The sequence below is a fragment of the Rutilus rutilus genome (genome assembly GCF_951802725.1).
Source record: "Rutilus rutilus genome assembly, chromosome: 13".
Classification (NCBI taxonomy): Eukaryota; Metazoa; Chordata; class Actinopteri; order Cypriniformes; family Leuciscidae; genus Rutilus; species Rutilus rutilus.
The window spans coordinates 24,296,977-24,320,263 of record NC_140218.1 but is presented as its reverse complement, the minus strand read 5'-3'; the positions used below and the strand labels follow the sequence as shown (position 1 = coordinate 24,320,263).

The window sequence follows — 23,287 nt, the reverse complement described above, 5'->3', positions numbered from 1 at the left end:
CCAATCATTCATGTCCTCAGTCTTAAAACCAGCCAACAAAGTAAATAATACCAGAATAGCAACAGCATTAGGAAAGAATGTTTATGAAGTGTATACCTGAATCTTTTAACACAAAAACATCTATGCTTGTACGGGTGTATTTGAGTTTCAGCTGATTTCGTCCATACAATGAAAGCCAATGGTTACCAAATGCATACATAACTTTTCTGACTTTCACTTAAATATGTTTTTGGCTTGATATTCTAACTTTTAATTGAACTAAGATTTATTTCTTGCATCCCTGTAAGCATCAAAAGCAACATTTTAGCAGATTGGCTTTGCACAAATACACACAAACACCACAGATGCATTTTAAGTTTCCTTTCACATTTATTTTACAGTTGTAATTCAGACCAATTATCCATGTTACATCTCTCTGACACAATATATTCATGCTACAACAATTTCAGCTGATTTGATCCAGAATGCGCAAAATAATTCTGTACAACGGTCATTTTCGCTTACACATATTGAACTACGTTTTATTATTTATTAACATTTATTAAAAACAGGAAAATAATAAATAAAATCTTGTTTCTCATCACCACTATTTCCTTCATTTATAACATGATTGTGTTTAGGTGTAGCACTCAGACACAAGGCTCCATTCGTTCTCAGACTGGAAGCAACAGGATCAATATCTGATCAATGCTTTTTCATTTATGGAAAACTGGGATAATCGAAACCAAAGATAGATCATCTGCGTTTCAGTGGAGCTTGTGTTGAGAAATAATATTTTGCAGATAAAAAGCGTTACACATTGTGAACAGTTTTAGAAATGTTTAGAAACATGATCACTAATATAATCTGCCAGTGCCTAATGCTTCAGACATAAATTAATTACAAAACAAACTATGAGATACATCTAGACACCTATGAAATATCCACAATGTGAACCTAAACAAATAAAACATACACATTTGGGGTAAATTACACAAGTTTTCCGCACATAGTCTTTCAAGTGCATGTAAATGAATGTTTAAAATACAAATGCCCAACAGTGACAGCTATACAGCTTAAAGAAATGACAACTGAACACAGTACATAGATGGTGGTACAGTGATTAAACTCAGAGCTCAGTTTTAAACAGCACACACACAAACACACATATAGGCCTGGTTTCACAGACAGGGCTTAGATTAAGCCAGGATTAGGTCATAGTTCAATTAGGCGTTTAAGTAATTTTTATAAACATGCCTTAGAAAAAGGCATTATGTGTGCATCTTAAGACAAAACAAATGCACTGACATGTTTTAAGATCAGTCAGTGCAAGTTTCTTTCAGTTGAAATAGCTCAGATTTACATTTTAGTCTAGGACTAGACTTAAGCCTTGTCTGTGAAACCGGGGGATAGTGTCTAAAACAGAAATGAGGTTTTCCTACTTTAAAGTTGCTATTGAAGCTTGTTTCCGCCACTCAATAAAAAAAGTAATTGCCACTTTTCATCTCACAAATCTGACCTTTTCACTCACAGTTGCGAGATGTCGTCTTGTTTTCTTGGCGGAAACAAGCTTCCATGGCATGTTCACTCAGAGATTGCAAGTGTCAGGGTTCCCAAAACTTTCAACCAATGATTTTTCCATGACCTTTCCATTCACCCATGATTACTAGATAAGGCTTTGTAAATTCCTTTTTAGGAGTGTAGCTCATGAAGTTTACTTATTTGCTAGCTTCAAAGTCACAAATTGAAACTTCCCAGGTTTTCTATGAGTGTGGGAACCCTGAATCGTGTATGAATGATATGATCAAAACCAGCGAGCATGAACTATTATAGCCTGAAGGATACAGATCACAGAGTTTTTGGCATAATAACAGTAATAATACTGTTAATGTGTATTAACTAGAGCACAATGTTATGTAGACCTGATTACATTAAACCAGGCACTAGGGATCAAGATCAAATTATGGGTACAATTACAGCCAAAACAAACAGAACCACAGTCGTTAAAATAAAATTACTTACTAAAATGTTTCATTAATAAAACAACTTTGGGTCAGTGTGAAACTAAAGAATCAATTAGTCAGTGAACTCAATGTTTCTAAATGATATGGGAAACATAAGTTAACATGATTTATGCAGATGAATGCCTTTACCCACAATCCTCCTGTGCTTGAATTGAATCTGTCTGTCCTCTGAAACCACAAACCTGAGGAATGCAAAACTAATGCGCAACCCTTTAACTTAAAGCCTTATATTGACTACCATTAATATATATATTTTTCATACTGGGGATCAGAAACTGTTTGGTTACCCACATTCTTTAAAATATCTTATTTTGTGTTCAACAGAAGAAAGAAACTCATACAGGTTTAGAACAACTTGAGGGTGAGTAAATGATGACAGAATTTTCATTTTTTGGGTGAACTATCCCTTTAAGAATACAGATGGAAATACAAAACACATGTACAAGAATAAATAACCTAGCACAGTCTCAGTATGTATCGGACAATCTCAATCTCCTGTTCCAGTGACCACACACACACACACACACACCACAGTAAGACATGTAGCTGATATTACGCAATAGCTAAGCACTGCATGATTATATTTGACAGTACATGTCCACCGGATGCCATTAACACATAACCGTCTCACATAAACATTCACAGCATGACACAGCAATGTTTCCTCAATGGTGTCCTCAGTGACTACACTACACTGCTTTCCTGTTTAAAAAAATATAAATGTATGTGTACTACTGAAAACCCTTTCCTGCTGATGTAACGAAACGCTTGAAATTTTAATCGGAAGGATTATAAGTTATATATTGTGACTTTTGCTTAAAAATGGCACAGGTCTCTTTGTTACTAGTCCATATAACATGAGCAGAATTATTTTGTCAAAGACATAAACACTGTTCAGAATGTGGAAATATGAAAACAACCCAGGACAGCGTTTATGATGCGATTGTGAGGTTTGTGCTAATCATATGCATGGAAAGGGCAATAACTTTTGAAAAGTTTGGGATCGGTCCGATTTTTTAAATGTTTTTAAAACGTGTCTTTCCTGCTCACCAAGGCAGCATTTCTTTCATTAAACCCGTAGAAAAAAAGTGAAATATTATTACAATGAAAAGCAACCGTTTTCTGTTTTAAAATATTTAATAATGGTTTTTTATTCCAGTGATATCAAAAGCTGAATTTTCATCATCATTACTCCAGTCTTCAATGTCACATGATCCTTCAGAAAACAGTTGTGCTGCTTAATATTTTAACTTTTTTTCAGGATTCTTTGAATAATAGAAAGTTCAAAAGAACTGAATTTAAAATAAAAGTTACTTGTAATAGAAATCTTTGTAACACTATAAATGTCAGTTTTGATCAATTTAATTCATCATTGTTGAATTAAAGTATTAATTCCTTAAAAACAAATCTTCCTGAACCCAGGCTTTTGAATGGTAGTGTTTGAATGATTTGAACTTCAACCAGTAAGTTAGTGTAACACCAGCTTCATTGGCCATTATCATAGCTGAATGCATTAAAACATACACAAATATTTGTGTATGTCCTGCTGTTACGAATTAATTCTCAAATAAGATTGATCAAAATCATCTTCACTGATCATGTAGACAAATGCAGTGTGAAAGATGAAGCATGGATCAAAGCAGGAAGACTGTATGGACACTGTAAGAAAGTCCGTGTGTGTGTGTGTGTGTGTGTGTGTGTGTGTTGAATATAAGTAGGCTTGGGGATGATAGAAGTAAAAGGCAGATAAAAATAACAACTCGCTTCTTGCCCTGTACAGTGGAGCATTTCAGGTTTCTCAACAGAAGATCTGTAACTAACTAACCCCCCCCTCATCCTCTTCCTCTGGATCACTCATCCCCCACGAGACCTCTTCCGGGGATGGTGGTCCCACGTGTGAGAGAGCGAGGGAGGTTTTAATAGCTGGCGTCTGTCCGGTAGCTGGTGTGGTAAGAGTCTGCTTTCAGCTGAGTGGTCTCTGTGGCGGAGGACGGCTGCATCACGATGGGGCTGCTGCCATCTGTGGAAACAGACACCTACTTTACAATACGACCAGCTAACAGCCCAAACTGAACCCTGTTGATAAGCATTTCAGGCATGATTTTAAGTGCCAGGAAGCTGAACGGACCTTTGAAGGCATTTAACTGCAATTCTAAGTGAAACAGGCAATAATGTTGGGCGGGAATTGATTTTATCCATTAGGATTTGATTGAAACCAATGATACTATTGACCTACCTGCGCGGCCTTGGTTATGCCAGCAGAAAAGAAAAGTTTCATTTCAGATGAAAAGCAGATTAAATTATGACATTGTGCCGAAAGAGAATGAAACCAAACGTTATTCCTTTACAACAACATGCAATGAATTGTGTACAATAGTGCCAGGGACATTTATACGGTGGCCGAGAGAGCTCAACGCGCCGCAACTGAAGAAAACACATGCAAATAGAAAAACACCCGCAAATTAAGAAAACATCGTCATCAGTTTCACAACACGTGTGCTTCAAATACTCACAAAACCACCAAATACAGAAACGCGCCGCAACAACACCACCACCAAATACAGAAACACGCTGCAAATAGCACAGACCACAACGGAAACGTTTTCAGGTGACCCCAATAAGTGACGAACCTGGCTGGGACGTGCTTATTGCTCGCGAGCATCCCTATGCTCTACTCCCTTCGAAGGGCAGACGGCAGAGCCCTTGAAGTGGGGACTTTGGAGTGAGCACGGCACTTGTGTGGCATTATGTAGCCGTTGGGAACGCACTTGATGAGGGGAGCAACAAAAGACAACGTAATTTCATCATTATTTTCACCTGGGATGTTCCCATGACAACGCAGAACGGTGTCCATCAGCTGAATGGCTGTTGTTACCAGAAATATCTTATTATTGCTGTTAACATAGTTCTGTTGCAAATAAATGTACATTTTATACAAAAAAGTTGTATATATCTGTGTGTGAGTGTCTCAACTTTAAAACTTTCCATCTCATCTTTGGACCATGCATTACCTAACATTTCTTATGAAACTTATTTAAACATAACACAACAACATTTGTACAATGTAACTGATGAATAGATTAACATCTTTCCCTCATGTTCTTTTTCTCTATCTTATTTATTTATTTATTTTATTTAGTTTTCAGCTCATTGGTCTTTTCTCATTAGTATTCTGATGGCATTGAACATACTGTTAATACATTTTGTATATTGTATACAAAGTTGTATGTCATAAACATGTCATCTCTGTATGTTTTGCAATTTTTTTTTAAAATAAATAAAAATAAAGTAGACTTTGAGCTGTAAGCACGTCCCAGCCGGTTCGTCACTTATTGGGGTCCCCTGGAAACATTTTCGTTGTGTTCTGTTCTATTTGCAGAGCGTTTTTGTTTAGTTTATGTGTTGTGAAACTGATGAAGATTTTTTCTGTTTGCACGTGTTTTCTTCAGTTGCAGCGCACTGAGCTCTCTCGGCCACCGTACATTTGTTTAAAACCCCATGGAATTGTTTGATGAACGTAGTTTTATTTCCAGATGTATTTTTGAAATATCATTTAGTTTAAGACCACTAAACTTGAGAAGAACCAATATTAAAATTCTGTCTGATACCAATAAACTGATAATTATTAATGCTGTAGCCAGTAACCAATAAATGGCTGATATTAAAATTATTTACAATTTGGTCAAAAAAAAAAAAAAAAAAAAAAAAAAAAAAAGAACACAAAAAACTAAAATGAATTTAGGTATGACAACAATATAATAATATTGCTAAAGATTAGATTCAACAGTGTTATTAAATTATTAGTGTTGATAAATTAACTTGCTATATGTAATGTTTTAATAATTAACAAGTTAAACAAATTAAACATTAATTTATATCATTGAAATATTGAAATCTTTATTATTATTTTACATATACTGTCATTTTAATATTTAATGAATATCCTGCAGAACTGCATTCCTTGTTATTATTTTTTATTTATATGACTAAACATTGAAATAACAAACAGTCATTAATATAAATAGTCATAAAATAAATAAAAAACCCATTAAGGGCCAGATTTACTAACAGCTTGCGCCAGCGCAAACCTTTTTTTGGCATTAAAAAAACTACTGTCAGGATTTACTAAAAGACAGGCAGTGAAAAATTAGCACTGAAAAGGCATTGGCACAGTTATTGCATATGCATTTGTAGGAGTTTCACTCTCAGACGCAGAATTTATGGGAGGAGAGAATTTAAATGAATCGTGCAGGGTGATTTACTAGGTTTCTACTAATTAATTTACTGTTTTTTGAGCCATTATTTACCGGCACTTGGTACACTGCGTTGGTCATTATGGAAATGATCCAGCTGCGTCTGTGTTCTTTAATTTGTGCATTGTCAGCAGATCAAGCGCAGAACTTTCACTTCCATCACTGCTTTTTTGGAATTACGCTCTCATGCTAATTTGCCCTGTTTAATAAGTATAATAAGTCACCAAACCACAATATGCTACTTGCTATTGGTTGTCAGTGTCAGGTGGTATTGGTGGGAGGATTCTCATTCTAGAGAACTTTTATTAGACTTATAGAAATACACTAGCTTATACATGATCTCAAAAATACACGCATGGACTAATAGCCATAAAACTTCTATTTTGATCTTGAAACCATGTTAATTTGACTATTGTGAATGAATGAGCGAGGCAGTGTCTCACCTCTCTCATCAGACTGCATCTGAGCTTCCAAGTCTTCAGGAGACACATAGAAATCCGGCTCATCTGACTGCGGAGGATGAGGTTTACACTTCCCACAGCAGCAGTTACAACAGCAGCACAGACAGCAGCAGAAGTAGCAGCCCGTGGCCACACCGCAGAATATAAACAATGCCTGTCAAGAGGGGGAAAACGAATTCAACAGAAATAACAGGATGCACATACATTTAGTATTTACACCATGGTTCAAATGTTTAGGGTCAGAGGTCTCTTATGCTCACCAAGACTGCATTTATATGCTCAAAAATACAGTCAAACAGTAATATTGTGAAATATTATTACAATTTATATTTTAAAATGCAATTTATTCCAGTGATGTCAAAAGCTGAATTATAATCATCATTACTCCAGTCTTCAGTGTCACATGATCCTTCAGAAATCATTCTAATATGCTGATTTGCTGCTCAAAAAAACCATTTCTTATTATTATCAGCATTCAAATAGAAATGTTGTGTAACATTATAAATGTATTTACTGTCACTTTTGATCAATTTAATGCACACTTGCTGAATAAAAAAAAAATTAATTTCTTTAAAAAAGAAAAACCTTACTGACCCAAATCTTTGAAAGGTAGTGTATGTTACTCAGTATATATCTTGTATGTGTGCTTGTGTGTATGACTAACCTTGGCCCACCAGCTGGACAATACAAAGTATGTGTTAACATTCTCCTCTCCAAACTGTTCTGCCACGTAAAGGCCCAGAGATCCGTATTTGTCATAGATGTTGCGTTTGGTGGGGTCTGATAAAATGGCATGAGCGTTGTTGATTTCTTTGAATTTCTCAACCGCTTCTGGATTGTCGGGGTTCTTGTCTGGGTGGAATTTCAGAGCTAGCTTCCTGCAAACCAAAAGATAAGAAATGACAATGAAACTTTTATTAATGCAACTATGATCTTTCCTGGAATCACTGCCAATCTGCTTTTAGATGTGTTAATGTGAAACTATGGCTATGCACAGAATGGTATACTATCTGGCAACTATTATTTAAAAATAGTATGTGAAATACTAAGCATTATTTGACAATAAATGTTGGTAAATGTAGTCAGTCATCTGGGTATTCATGCGCAAAGAAAAGTGTGTAGAATGTTATCCTGAACACACAGAGGAAGTGAGGAAAATGTTCTGTCACCCTCTACTGGATTTAATTGAAAACTCAAATGTGCTTAACACAAGGAAATTTGTGTTTACCAACCCAGTCCCTCTTGAGTAAAGTAAAATAAAATAGATTCAGAGCAATTTCTCCACTATTTTTATTGGTAATGTTGTAACAATCTTTCTACGTCCCTCCAGAGTGTCTCACCTGTAGGATTTCTTTATGTCTTCTTGTGCGGTGTTCTTATCAACTCCCAGCACCAGGTATAGGGATTCTCCCGACGTGGAGAGTGAACGCTGTCTCTGCTGCTCCGCCATTACTATCACACACACTCACACACTCTCCCCTCACACAACCACCTCCTCTGTCTGAAAGAAAAAGAGGAGAGACGTGCGTGTTATATTTGCTGTGCGCGCCTATATGTCTGTTATTTCCACTGCTTTCTGGTTTCTTCCTTTTCACAAACAGCAGCATAACATGTACATACAAAAAAATACAAGCATGTACATGCTGCCATCCCAGGAATGCAGCAATACAACTTTTCAGTGTTCAAATTAATTGATCATATCCACTATTTTTTCACCCTATTATTCTTTAACTCAGCAAAATACTGAGAACCACCATTATTATGTCAGTCAGAGTCATAGGTTCATCATTGACCCAAATGTCTCTGTCCTGAGAGCACTAAGTCACTGCATTAACATTGTGTACACTCACTGCACTACAAAAAGTCATGTGACTGCAGCACACAGGGCGGTGTTTGAGAGGAAGGGAGAGATGCTAGTTCCCTTTAAGTGTGGATTTCTTTGCCATGGCTAACCCTTGTATTCGCATACAAGCTAATCATAGTATGTTAAAATAGTATGCCAAAGGTGCCGGGTGCTCTTCCAGTGCACAAATAGCCCTTGAGCACTGGTGAACGAGTATGCTTCAGCATAGTAAACACACACACACACACACACACACACAAAAAACCTGTAGAGTAGGACTTGATTCTATGCATCTGTTCTTTATTGGGCGTTGCACTCAAAAGTGGAGGCAGATAAACATGAGCTTGCAGGGTGGAGTTTTAGTGACTAAATTATTGGAGAAGTCCTGTGTACGTCACCGGAGAAGTCTGACTTTTTCACCGGAAGGTCCAGTTATGATATTTCGATTAAACGTTACAAGGTCAAGAAAAAAAAAAACATATTCATTGATGAATTGTACACAATACGATCTTTAATATGCATTTATAAAAGTGATAGGGTGAATCTTAATTTCATGCTGACTTTATTGCATAAACCTGAATGTATAATAAAGAGTAAGTAAGAGATATCAAACAAGCTAACAAATTTAGTTGCATGTCCTATTACTGACATGTTTTACTCAAAAGTATATACTTTCCCCATCACCAGTGTCATTCGATATGACTATAGAATAATAATTATGATTTTTATTGTCATTATTATTAAATAAAAATATAAAAATAAGAACTATTTTTAAAGCACTACTGTACTGTAAGATAAAAAAAAAAAAGATTTAGTAATGGGAAAAAGTAATTTTATCGTATAAAAGAAAAAAAAACTATTTACAATATAAATGATTCTAATTTGCCGTCAGATAAATGTATGCGCTGCAGGTTTCCAAGTGAAGCATGGCACTGTGTTAATTTACACACTTGTAATTCATTATCTTTGGTTTCTGAGTCTCAGAGTGGCAGTCCTGTAAAAGAACAGAGCAGATAAAAAAAAAAAAAAAAAAAAAAAAAAAAAAAACACAAACACAATATCATGAAAGGCACGTTTGTGAATAAACAGTGCCGTGCTTCACTTGGAAACCCACCTTGTATATATTTATTTAAAATCGCAGCCTTTGAGTTTTGATAATCACACTAAGTACCATACCACAATAGTGATTTTATTTTGATATATCTTGTAAAAAAAAAAAAAAAAAACGAATAAATGCCAAGAGCTTTTTAAAATTGCAGGCTTCAATCTGATTTGTCGACTTTTATTCTTGATCAAGAAAATTAGGTCTAATTGAATTTTTTTTGCAGTGTGCCATTATTATCAGGACAATCAAGCATATTTTACCCCTCGATTAACAGCTCACTTAATGCAGCCGGATAAAAGTCTGGCTCAGCCAGAGAATCTGCTATATGACTATTGCGTCAGGTTGGTGTACGCGAACACATGGAAGGAGATAGGGAGGCAATGTCTTCCACACAGGGAGAATCAGAAGTTACGTCCTCCTGTACGCAGGAAAGTCAATTAACCCATTGACCCAGAGTAATTCAGGTTAATACACTTCCACACAAAATGGCTGCAAGGAGAACAAGAGACATTTCACTGTCACAAGCGGTCAATAAATGAATCAATTGTTAGCAAAAAAAACTAAAACAAAAAGATGATTTATAATGACTCTTTGAGTACAAATTTATTTATTTTCATTCAAGGAGCTTTCTTAGCGAGACAGTTTCGTTTCCATTCCAGGTTAATCGTGCAGCTTGTCAGAGAGTATTAGCAGATTAGTATTAGCGGAGCGTCTGAATAAGTGAAGGGTTATTTCTGTCCCTTCTCAAACCCTGTGTGCTTCTTCCCATAATTCCTCTAGGTGTGATACTCTAAGAGAGTGTGTTTGGGTGAGATTTCGTTGGGCTTCACAGCTAGCCTACTAGATGTTATCTCAGAGTAGCCTTTGACCATTTCATTTGTGTCAAAACAAATACAGCATATGTTCAGATGTTAGTGGTGCTTATTTAATATTGCTCATGCTTAGGATTTTCAAAATTCTTTTTAAAGGGGTGGTTGATTATGATTTCACTTTTCTAACTTTAGTTAGTGTGTAATGTTGCTGTTTGAGCATAAACAACATCTGCAAAGTTACAACGCTCAAAGTTCAAAGCAAAGGGAGATATGTGCTTTTTAAGAAATCGTTTTTTAAGGACTACAACAAACGGCTGGTAGGGACTACATGAGCTTCCTCCCAGGTTAGTGACATCACAAACCCTAAAATTTACATAAACCCCGCCCCCGGGAACACGCAACAAAGGGGGTGAGTCCATGTTGAGAAGAGGAAGAGTTGTTGTAGTAGAGCACATTTGTGAGTCTGCTCAAGTGTGTCACAGCTGTCTTTTCACATTTATTGCAATACAGTACGTAACACAAATGCAATAGCATTCCACTCTGTAGGCATTTTACAACAGTTAGTGATTTATAGATTATCATAACAGAATATGCTAATCAAGGACTTGAAGATAGTTAACTCAACATCAGCTACATAAATTCATCAACTAACCATTCAGAAATGTCATACTGCATTCTACGTTGTCACTTCTTCTTGAGTCTCTCCCATCATTGTCCGGCTCCGGTTTGAACGTAAAAGGCAGAACAGTTTCTGACATTTTAGTGCGTGTCTGAAAGCTGCTAAGGACAAGAGCTCTTGAAGCTCCGCCCTCTGTGCCGGGAGCAGCAGCTCATTTGCATTTAAAGTGACACAAACAAACCGATGCGTTTTTTTGCTCACCCTCAAAAAGGGACAATTTCAACATGCTATAAAAAAAATTCTGTGGGGTATTTTGAGCTAAAACATCACATACACACTCTGGGGAAATCTTGTAAAAAGGGGCATTATACCACCCCCTTAATTAAACTTCAGTGCATAACTTGTCTTTATACACGGTTGTTCCCTCAAAACCTTGCAATTACAAATTACGAATTTTGCTTGGCATTAGATTTGCCTAGACAATAAAACTGGCAAAAAAATTATACAGTATATATATATATATATATATATATATAAAATAATTTTATATATATAAAATAATTTTATATATATAAAAAGACGCCCTCAACGAGGGACCAGAGTCATATCCAAGGAGGACCACAATATCATTAATTTGTTCAAAATTGTGTGCTGTCAGAGTATGTAAAGCATTTAATGAACTTGTCAACTAAGTATGCATTACCATTCAAAAGTTTGCATTACCATTCAAAAGTTTGGAGTCATTTTTAATGCTACTGAAAGAAGTCTTCACAAATGTTGCATTTATTTGATCAAAAACACAGTAAAAACTGTAATATTGCGAAATATTATTACAAATAGCTGTTTTTGTAATTCAATATATTTAATATATTTCAATATTTATATTTATTCCTGTGATGTGAAAGCTGAATTTTCAGCATCATTACTCCAATCTTTAGTGTCACATGATCCTTCAGAAATCATCCTAATATGATGATTTGCTCAAGAAACATTTCTGATTATTATAAATGTTGAAAACAGTTATACTGCTTCATTTTTTTGTGATAGCCTACTTTTTTCAGGATTCCTCAATGAAAAGACAGATCAAAAGGGCAGCATTTATTTAAAATAGACATGTTTTGTAACGTAATAAATGTAGCCTATACTGTAACCTCTGATCAATTTAATTAACCATTGCTGAATTATAGTTCTTTAAAAAAAATCTTACTGATCCCACAGTTTTGAAGGATAGTGTTTGTAGTATGAATGCAATCCTAGTAACATCTTTTCTGCATACTTTCTGCTTGTTTGGACTTTAGAAGCCTCTTTTGACTTCCACCAATAAGCAGTGACATCTCAACCCCCCAGCACACTGTAGAAACCATAACGCAGTGTGTTAAAAACAAGCATTAGCAAGCACAGATCAACCTCCCACAACACCATGCACCACCAACATTTGCTGAGAAAATGTTTTTGTTAAAAATTACACATTGTACTATCTAATATTGTGTCAGTAATAAGCATGTGTGTGTGGGCTGCTAGCAGATAGACTTCCTGCTTCAGCGGCTCATTAAATGTGAGTACTAATAGAGTTTTCATCAGGAGCAGGGCTCTGCAATGCAGCCTCACCAAAACACTACATCCATCTCTCTTCCTCTCACACACTCCCTTCCCCCTCCGTGTTTCTCTGCACCACCATATGGTCCAGCTAAATCTTTAGTGGCCACCTCAGCCTTTGGACTAGTACTACAGAAGGCTGCCAAAATCTCTTCTCCACAGCTTAATGAATATCACTGAGTCCATGTCTCTCCCATAAATGTTTGTCCATCAATTCTCTGTCTGGTCCCTCTGTTTGTGTTCTAACATCCCTCCCACGCCACTATGTGCATCTGAGCAGGTGAAGTGATGCAGCTTGTATTATGTGTGCTGGTTTTAAAAGGTCTGTTTGTAGAGGGATGGAAGAGCAGGACATGTTTGATGAGAGTCTGTACATAATGAACAAGTACACAGAGGCTGCGACACACACACACACACAGAATGTTGACGTAACTAAGACCAGGGTTATTCTCATGAACTAAAACTAAAACCACCAAAAACATTTTCATTAATTGAAAGAAAATGAACATTCTACATAATAAAACAATATATATATAAACAATTTATAAGGTATTTGCCAAGGCAATATTTATCATTTTTATTTAGTTTAAGCTGAAGCACTAAAACTAAAACTTGATTTAAAAAAAAGAACAACTATATAGACATAAAAAAGTACAATCAACTTGGATGTTTAAGTCATTTCAACTTAAATTACATTACTGACTTAAATGACAGTTGAATCTTGCTTAACTTATAAAAAAAGTATAAAATTGTGATGAGTTAAAGCAATGTAAATACATATGTTGTCATAACTTATGGATCATATCATTTTTACAGTGTAGAACAAAATTGCTAAAGTGTAAACTAAAATTAATCTAAAAGTTAAAACAGAAAATATACAAACAAAATCTAATTCAAAATATTTACAAAAACTATAATCGTAGTATATCAATGATATCACTGCGTAAAACAACAGGTATTGATTATTGTTAGGCATAATTAAATGGATCTGAAGCATTTATCAAAACAACATAAGGAGCAAACAGGTGGCGTTTAAAGGTTGGGTGGATTTGATGAGGACGGGGCACAAAAGCTCTCAGAGAAGAAGACCAGACACCAAACAGATGAAGAGTGGATGAACAAACAGCTGAGAGCACTACAGAAGCAAGGTTTTTATGAAAAGTCACGGGGTCTGGATGATGGAAACTGCCTACCATTTTTCTAGATATGAAGAAATCAAGAGCCACAACTTCTTACAAGAATACCACGATAACTCTCATGGAAATGAATAATCCATTATAGCCCAGGATCACGCAAGTATTAGTGTTCATAATTTCAGCCACTTTACGTCACACAACTCGTGTCATTGTTATCTTCTGTCATTGTTCTGCATCCATAATGTCAGTCTACTTTACTACTTCCAAATACACGAGGAATATAAAATACAGTAAAACTATTTGTTCCTTCATTAAATCATCATTTATGTGGCCAATTATTGCAAAATGAGAAAAAAAATTATCTACAAATAAGACTACTGACTGGAAAACAAGCTATCAGTTGAACTACCTATAATATCGGTGAAAGGAAACTTTGTCACATGATGTGATTTTAGTATCAGAGCCTGGGAAGACAGAGAGGGGTATGCTGGGTAACATCAGTCGTAAGTTAGACACATCACTAACCCTGAGAAATGTCTGCAGTCGCCACAGAAACAATGGTGCGGTTGTTAAGATCCGCAGACTAATTCTGTTATCAACGGCTGCCAGTCAAGTTACTTTAGTTCTTACACAAATCTACAGCGTCGCATTTACTCACGATTACTTTTGTGTCTTAGACTCTTATTAATGAGGTGGTTCCTGTTCCACTAGTTCATGCGTTTCATTTCCTATGTTTGCCTTGTTTCTGCCTTCACATACACGTTAAAAAAACGCATTATTTTTCACATATTTTACATTATTACAGCACCTCTCTCCCCAGTCTGGCTCCAACACGCCGTCTAGGTCCTGTTTTGATGAAGCCCCTCCTTCCGAAATACGAAATGTGCTGTGATTGGTTAGCTGGCCCAGTTTGTCGTGTTTTGACACCGCGTAGTGCGTGTTTGGGAAATGTCCCGTCCCGCCATAACTGTGTGCTCTAAATGTTGGGGTTAAAATGTTCGGGAATAGTGTTAAAAATAAATTAACAACTCTAAGTTTGTCTGTATTAAGAAAGGCCAAACAAAGGGGATTTGGAAACGCCAAAGTTGAAAAAGTGGAAAAGCATAATAGGACCTTTTATTTACATATATGAATAATCATTTGAAGCATATACTGTATGTTTTATACACAGCAAAAATAGCCTGTATACTTGACAAAAATGTCAGCAAGATGACCATCTAGAAAGCGCAGTGAATGATATCTGAAATTATATTTAGCATTCCCTTCATTTACCACCATATAAATGGGCAGTCAGAGAATCTGCTTGCCAAACAATACAGAATTTTGTATAGAATACATTTTGTCTAGAATTACAGAGTCATTTTGTACCCGCAAGGACAAATTATAGAAAGATATGTTTTCTTGACATTATTTTTCGCTGTCTTTTTATATGTCATCACATTGAAGCGTTTGCTGCTGAATTGTGGTACAGGAAACATTGCTTAGGTTTTTATTTTATACTGGGATAATTCTGGGGTGGCAAAGCTCTTTGTTAGGGTGGCAGTTGCCACCCCGGTAGATCCGGCCCTGTATGCCACGAACTTCACACACTTCAGAAAAAACAGAATTTAGTTGATCCGCATAAGCGCTCATTGTCACAGTTGTAAACACAACGGCTTTCTTATATGATGAGTGGGTTTGGCATCATGGCGGCTTTGTTTCCAGGACAGGTGCACCGTTAAAAAATGCAACACACACATCTCCCAGAAATCCTGTAGAATTCAACCAATCAGATGACGACTCCAAAACTCCTGAAGTGTTTCCCATTTTCTGTGCCATGCGTTCAGCCAACGGTCTGAGGCTGAGACTGACATCAGAGAACCACAAATAAAACGAATGTGTTGTTAAATTATTAAAACGTTCATTTAAAATCTCAGGGGGTACTTCAAGCAAATATTTTAAGACAAATGAGTTTGTCGATGTTGGGAATCCCTGTTTTAAGTGAAGCTGATCGAGTAAGTTCCCTCCTGTGATTGCTTATGGTGACCTAAATTAAATATGTGTGCCTGTGCCATGTGAGGTGTGAATTTTCAGGTCAGGAGTACACATATGCATACACATACACAAGACAAGGGATGATGATGATGAGCATCTGTCGGCCAGCTCTTGCTCCTATCTCAGTCTGCGTTGTCTCATTTCATAGCATTCTCATTTTCTTTGAACATTTCTCTCTTTTCCTCAATTCTATGTTTGTAACAGGGTGTTTATTTTAATAATGTGAACTACACCTTTAACAAATTAAAGAAATGTGTAAAGAAAAAAGTAAAATATCAAGCATCCTTATGAATCCTAATGAACTCTCATCAGAGAGATGTGATAAGAGCTTTATCTCACTGTGATCATCACACCTATAATCATCATCTGTAAGACTGTAATATCACTCAAGTGTAATCTTTATCAAACTAAATCATTTAGAGAGACAAGCATTATTCAATGCACATTTAAATCAAGTGAGACATATCTGAAACTGTTGTTTGAGTCTTATTATACCAAAAAAAAAAAAAAAACCATTTGCCAGGATTAAAACAATCTCTCTTGACCATACACATACAGTAAGCAACATTTCCAAGCCAACAGATTGTTACATTTATTTGTGAACTTTATGATTATTTAAAGAGCAGTTATATATATGTTTAGGTAGTATTAATCCAGCGTGACAACACTGTGTCATTTTGATTATCAGATTCAGAAAGAGGGTCTATAACAAACAAGCCTCATTCTGACACATGACAATCAATGTGTTATATATAGTGTGAGACACTGCACTGCCCCACATATATATATATATGAGGCTGAGTGGGAAATTGTATGAGCATGTGTGGTGGTTTCCCCATCAAAGATCTCCTCAATAGGGTGGTCCTTATTTTTAAAGTCTCCAATTGTCATGCTCTTAACCCTTTAAATTGTTCCTTTATATAAGAAATACAGCATGCCAATTTTTATGGCAGTAACATAATAATTACTGGTAGCTCAATAGCTTTAAACTTTCTGAGATTTTGATGATTTTCGTAAAAACAGATCATTTGAATTGGTATTGTACCTGGCTAGTAAAATTCCCCAAAAATCTCCATAAAAGCATCTAATGCACCATATATTCCTAAATACGTATTTTAGATACATATCTCAGTTTACTTATTGTAGAAACTAAATCCAAATGAATCCATCCATGACCCGGTTTAGCAGATTTACTGTACCTTTCCTGGTGGAATCAATACATATTTCTATTGATGATCACCTTGGTTATTGTTTGGGTTTAGAGCACATTTTTTGGTTTAAAAAATTACATTACGTTCCTGGAAATTGACCCGGAACTTTGGCCGAATCAAGCAGATTATCAGGAGGCACAGGCAACCATACATGCAATGAAAGTAGTCAATGATCACGCCGAGAGAGGAGTGGCTCTGATTCAAGAATACAATGGCTATCTCACACACTCTGAAGAACAATTGCAGTTTCTCCTTCATGTGGTGGAAGATCACCGACGGATCTATCCAGACTGCAAAAAGTCAACACTGGCTGCTGAGCATCAGAAATGAGGGATTGTTGAAAATGTTGCGCTTTTTTTGAGATTGTTGTCATTGTTGTCATGTCAGTGTTGCTCTGATTTCAATAAAATGTAGTTCATTTGCAGCAACTTTTAATATTACTTGCATATCACAATAACACCGCACAGCTTAACATAGGCAATCTTCCACATGATTGAGCTACCTCTAAATATCATTTTTTTTGTCAAAATGTTTGCATATTTCTAATTTTGAAGTTAAAAGGAACAGTTTAAGAGGTTAAGACACTAACATTTTGCACAAAAAAAAAAAATTTGACTTGATAAGGACCACCCTACTCCTCAATCAGGGTAACCCATAGAGAAGCTCTTAAACTCTTAAAAAAGTAAAGAGCTAAATTGATAAAGGCAGCAAAGAGTCTAATATCTAAAAACATTGTTTTCCTTAATATTTAACTAGCACCTATCTCATAAAAAAATATCTTGTGAGAACAAGTATGGTTTTCATCAATCGTTAACTTTTGATTCTTGCTTTCAGTTTTAGGTTCTGTTGCAAAAGGAGCGGTCCAAACAGTCACAAAAATGCCTTGACTAAAATTCGGAACCATCATATGAACCATGTAAGGAGGGTAACAGCAAAATACATGTCACTACGGATCAACTGGTCATATTAAAAGCTATACAGGCAGGGTCATTCCATGTCAAATCAACCAAATTTGGTAAACTTCCTGCCTCAAATGATTGATTTTGTTTTATCTTTTTTTCTGAAGAAATACAAACATAAAAAGTGAAGAAAGACAAAATATTAAATGTCATGGATGGATATTTATTGAGTAATCCACTATTTTGTAGAGGGGGGTGAAAATGACAATTTTCACCAGAGATTTGGATCCAACAAGGAAATAAAAATGACTTTAGAAAGATGGCAGCATTACTATTTAATTTTACACAAACATTGATATGCTGATAGTTTAGGGCTGGGCGATATATCGCATGACATTGTTATGCGCATCTCGTCAGTAAAGCCGGTTCCTTGATTAGTAGTAAATCGCCATCACCATCGCCATTTCAGATGGAGCGGCATTTACAACACAGAGCCGTAGTTCACTGACAAGCTGAGCCGTATCACATTAATTATCACAGACGTATCGCCTCCGATAATTAATGCGATACAGCTCAGCTTGTCAGTGAACTACGGCTCTGTGTAGTAAATGCCGCTCCATCTGAAAGCAGGTGATGGCGATTTACTACTAATCAAGGAACAGCTTTACTGACGAGATGCGCATAACAATGTCATGCGATATATCGCCCAGCCCTATGATAGTTAGATCTGTTGACTTTCGCAATATTTGTTGCATTAAAGGTGCACTGTGTCCTTTTTAGTGGTATTTAGTGGTGAGGTCGCGAATTGCAACCAACAGAAGTTACGGTGGCCGACAGGAAAAGATGTCGTCGTCTGAGACAGCAGAGAGTAGCCAGTTAAGCAATGAGGGTTCTTTACAAAGATAAATTAAGAAATTAGGGTTTACTTAATTATTCAGTAAAACGAAATGTATTGTGAATACTATTGTTACTTGTTCATCATTGTGTCAGTGTTTTATTCACTGACTTTAGCTAGCTTCTTTGCAAGAACAACAACATAGTAACGAAACGTGTTTGTCTGTTAAAGGGGTCATATAATGGTACATGCACTTTTACAAGTTGATTGTACTGAAATGTGTGTTGGCAGTACCTGTACACAACCATCATAAAATCATTAAATCTCCTTATATGTTTTCCCCCCGTCTCAAATCAAGCCGTTCGATCTTGAGACGTCACAAGATCGGACGCCCCTCCCATGATTGTTGATTGACAGCAGCGTTTCAACACAGACCCGCCCTCGCTCGTGAGCGAGCTGTCATCATAGTCCGCTGGAGCAGAATGGCATCTAAGCGATTGTGGTGTTCTGTTCTTGGGTGTAATAACGGACACAGCAGTCATTTTGATGTTCCTAAATCCGAACCGCTGAAGACGCAGTGGCTGAGTTTTGTTTACGAAGGGAATATTCCCCACGATCAACGTCAATGCTTTCATGTTTGTGCGAATCATTTCACACACCAGACTGCTTTACAAACAGTATAAAGCCGGTTTTGCTAAGAAGCTGCTCCTGAAAAAAGGATCAATACCAACTATTCGTGTTCCTGCTGCACTTCCAGAAGAACTGAAGTGAGTGTAACGTTTTATTAACCTTTATATTAATCTTTGCAAATCGCTTGCTGCATGCTTCACAATGAATGCGGCTAAGGTTTACACTCAGGGTACATTACGGCATGTGTTCTATGTATGACGTTCTCAATATAATTCATAATCCCACGTTTATAATGAACAACGCGTTATGGTTATTGTGTTATTACAAACGGTGTACGCACAGAACAGAGGGGCGGGGTGAGCAAAGCTCATTATCATTTAAAGACACATGCACTTAAACGGCGTGCTGAAAACAGAGCTGTTTTTGACCAGGTAAAATGAGTGTTTTCTTACAATACGAAAGATAATTTTTAATTAAAGTATATTACAAACTTTTAATTTAGACCCTAAAGAATCATATTAGCTTGTACAAAAATGGCATTATATGACCCCTTTAAGGGCTACTGTAGAACCATTTCAGCGCATTTCAATGTAAGGGGACCAGCGGTGTATGTAGATAGAAATTGCTCATTCTAAGTAATAAAAACATAACGGTTCATTAAGTAAGGTCTTTATACACCACTGAAAACATAGTTATGTATTTGATATTGCATTTCTGTCAACAGATCCTGCTAAATATTATACATTGCACCTTTAAATGCCAACGGTGAAAGTTCAAAAATGGGAAAAAGCTATTTTCAAGTTTCTTTCCTCCAGTTTGCATATCTATAACTCAGGAAGTATTAAAGACATCTTAACATCCATTTAGAATCTGGTTCTTAAATTAGTATTTTGGTATCTTCATTCATGAAGACACTATATGGTTTAATTCAAATTTTTCACCAGAGATAATGGGATCTTAATACGGCTCCAAGAATTAAATTGAACACATTTTCATTGTCAAAAACCAAATGTGGGCCACTTTGTATACAGCTGATGCTTTTTTCTTTTAAAGAGGAATGTTTTAAGAACAAATAATGCTGAAATTAATTTTTGTTTCCCTCTATGAAAACAATAGCATAGAACATTCCTGTCTGAGTGCCATAAATACTCTTTTTCCCCAAGTTCGCGTGCCAGTAACTCAAGAAGTATTAGAGATATCTCCATATGACATTACATTCTGGCTCTTAGTACTTTTCTTTTGGTATGTTCATTTTTAAGGCTCTATATGGTTCATATTCAGATATTGGGATCTCAAAGCGGCTCCATGTTCAAATAGTTTAATATTACCCAATTTGCAGAGCTGATACTTAATGTATTTAAAGCGGAATGTCTGAAGAATAAATTATGCTGAAACTAGGAATGTAGCTTGTTACCCTATATTAAAACAATTGCAAATATATATATTAAAACAATTGCCAAAAATAGACACTGACAAGATTGTGGCACAATGAACCGTTTCAGAGATATTTGGAAGAAGGAATTTTGTTGATTTTGACAGCTTCTGAAGCTAGAGTTCAAATTTGCAGTTTTGCAACATGTTTGAAACAAGTTTCATGCCTTAGGAAAGTGTGTTTGTTCTCTCCCCAAACATTGTATTCACTCACAGACACAAACAAGATTTGCTTCACCGGCTTGGATTGCATTACAATCTCCAATTGTTGTAACATGTGAAGCATAGTCAAAGATCGAGAAGTATCCACAGGGGCATAATATTTGGTGAAGTGACTGATAATACCTCAAAATTTTTAACATTTAAGGGCTCTGCCTGTGTAAATGGGACCCTGGGTATTTCTTTTTACGTTTCACAGGAAATGAAAAGAAATGATCAAAATAAAAAGAAATTAGCCGGGACCTCTGAGTTGACACGGAATGACCCAACTACAGTTCAAGACTTCAGGGTGAGAATATTCACACGTTAAACTGATCAAAAGAGACAGTAAAGACGTTTATAATGATATGAAATGAAATATCTTCTATTTCAAATAAATGCTGCTCTTTTGAACTTTCAAATAATATTGAAAAAATATATATATAATGGTTTCTACAAAAATATGAAACAGCACAACTGTTTTCAACATTGATGATAATAATATCATAATATCACCATATTAGATTGATTTCTGAAGGATCAAGTGACACTGAATACTGGATTTTAAAATATAGAAAACCGTTATAGTACTGTCTCTACTGCATTTTTGATCAAATAAATACAGCTTTGGTGAACATAAGACACTTCTTTCAACATTAAAAATCATCTGACCCCAAACTTTTGAAAGTTAGTATACCTGATTTTTTTTTAAACTGTACTATTGTGGTTATTTTTGAAGTAATATTAAAAAAAGCATAACCTGATGAGACCACTGAACATGAGTTTACACTGGCTGAAAAAAAAAAAAAAAAACATGGCAGATCTTCATTTCAGAAGACCATCTCACGCCACAGAGGAGGACCTCCTAACACCCCGTCATAGACTATACGCAGTTAGTTAGCCTGCTTTAACCGCAATACTGACTAAACAAAAACCTTCAAGAATCCTGGCACAGCAATGGCGAGAAAACAACTTCTAAAACCATCCAGTTAATTAGCTAATGGAGCACAAGGAAGGTGCTTTCAGCAGGTCCTCTCAATGAGATGGACCACTTAAAGAGTTATGCAGTATTTTAGAGCAAAACAGATGGACAACCCAAATTCAAACCTGAGATTTGATTCATTAAATAAGTGCTAATGACAACAGAAGAAGGTGGAGGAAGACTGAGTACTTCAGAAAGAGCACAAAAAATGAGTATCTATACCATAAGATGAAATAAGAAGGAAAACTTGGTTTATGGCAAGTCATATCTGGACTATAACAACAAGAACAAGCTGTTTCATCAATAAACATGATGAGGACCCACTGACAGAAACAAATCAGCGCCTATGTGTAGATACATGATAATTACAAATCAGAGACCAGATAGCAAAAAATAGGACGTATTACTTCTCTTTCTGTCAAGATACAGGGAAGCCAATAGAACAACTGGCAGTGTCTTACCCAATGAGGTTTAGCAAGACCATTGAGATTCAGCAGGAGCACAAATCTAACAAATAACCTCAAATACGTTGACAGCCTGATGGGAACAGTTTCAATACTGATGGAGGCCAAACGCGTGTTTACTGACCGGTTGGAGATTTAGAGCCTTTAATCCCCCTGTACTGCGCTCAGCATCCATATTGGTTTGCTTGTTAAAGAGATAGTTCACCCACATTTAACCTTATTATATCAAATCATTTATTTGTTCCAATCCTTAAGACGTCAGAAAAAAAAGAAGATGCAGAACGACAGCCGCAGTCACCATTCACTTTAATTGTTTGGAAAATAAAATGCAATGAAAGTGAGCAGTGATTGAAGATGTCAGTCCTTCCCACTTCATTTGGTCTTCCAGGAAGAAAGAAAGTCATGCGACATGAGGGTGAGAAAATGATGACACAATTTTCACTAAGGGTGAACTATCCCTTTAATGCTGGTTCACCGGACTGCATTAATCTTTCTCGCTCAAAACCCAACTACAGCAGACAGCAGTACTAATCCACGAGCAAGGGCAGCATGTATGTGTAACGTTAGCAGTAGGATTGAGACGCACAGATAGGATTCTCCTCTGGCTGCGTTCACATTTCTTACCGTCTAGGAGAGAAACGTAGGTAGAAGTGCAGATCGTCAGTTCTTCGTATAGTATATCCTATATCTATAAACGGCCTTCAAATAGGAGTGAATCAACCTGCGGTGCTCAGATACGGCGTCCTGGTCTTATGATCGAGTGAAGCGTCTCCGC

General features: G+C 36.2%; 1 protein-coding gene across 1 annotated transcript; it reads right to left on the bottom strand.

The window, feature by feature from the left end:
- Nucleotides 1–3,463: 3,463 nt before the first annotated feature.
- On the bottom strand, nt 3,464–23,278 carry dnajc5ab (DnaJ (Hsp40) homolog, subfamily C, member 5ab). The gene is made up of 5 exons (XM_084427855.1): nt 23,137–23,278; nt 8,058–8,218; nt 7,382–7,595; nt 6,700–6,871; nt 3,464–4,023 (listed from the first exon to the last, which is right to left on the bottom strand). The coding sequence occupies exons 2-5, from the start codon at nt 8,165–8,167 to the stop codon at nt 3,920–3,922; spliced, it is 600 nt and encodes a 199-aa protein (XP_084283981.1). The 5' UTR covers nt 8,168–8,218; nt 23,137–23,278; the 3' UTR covers nt 3,464–3,919.
- Between the last annotated feature and the right edge of the window lie 9 nt (nt 23,279–23,287).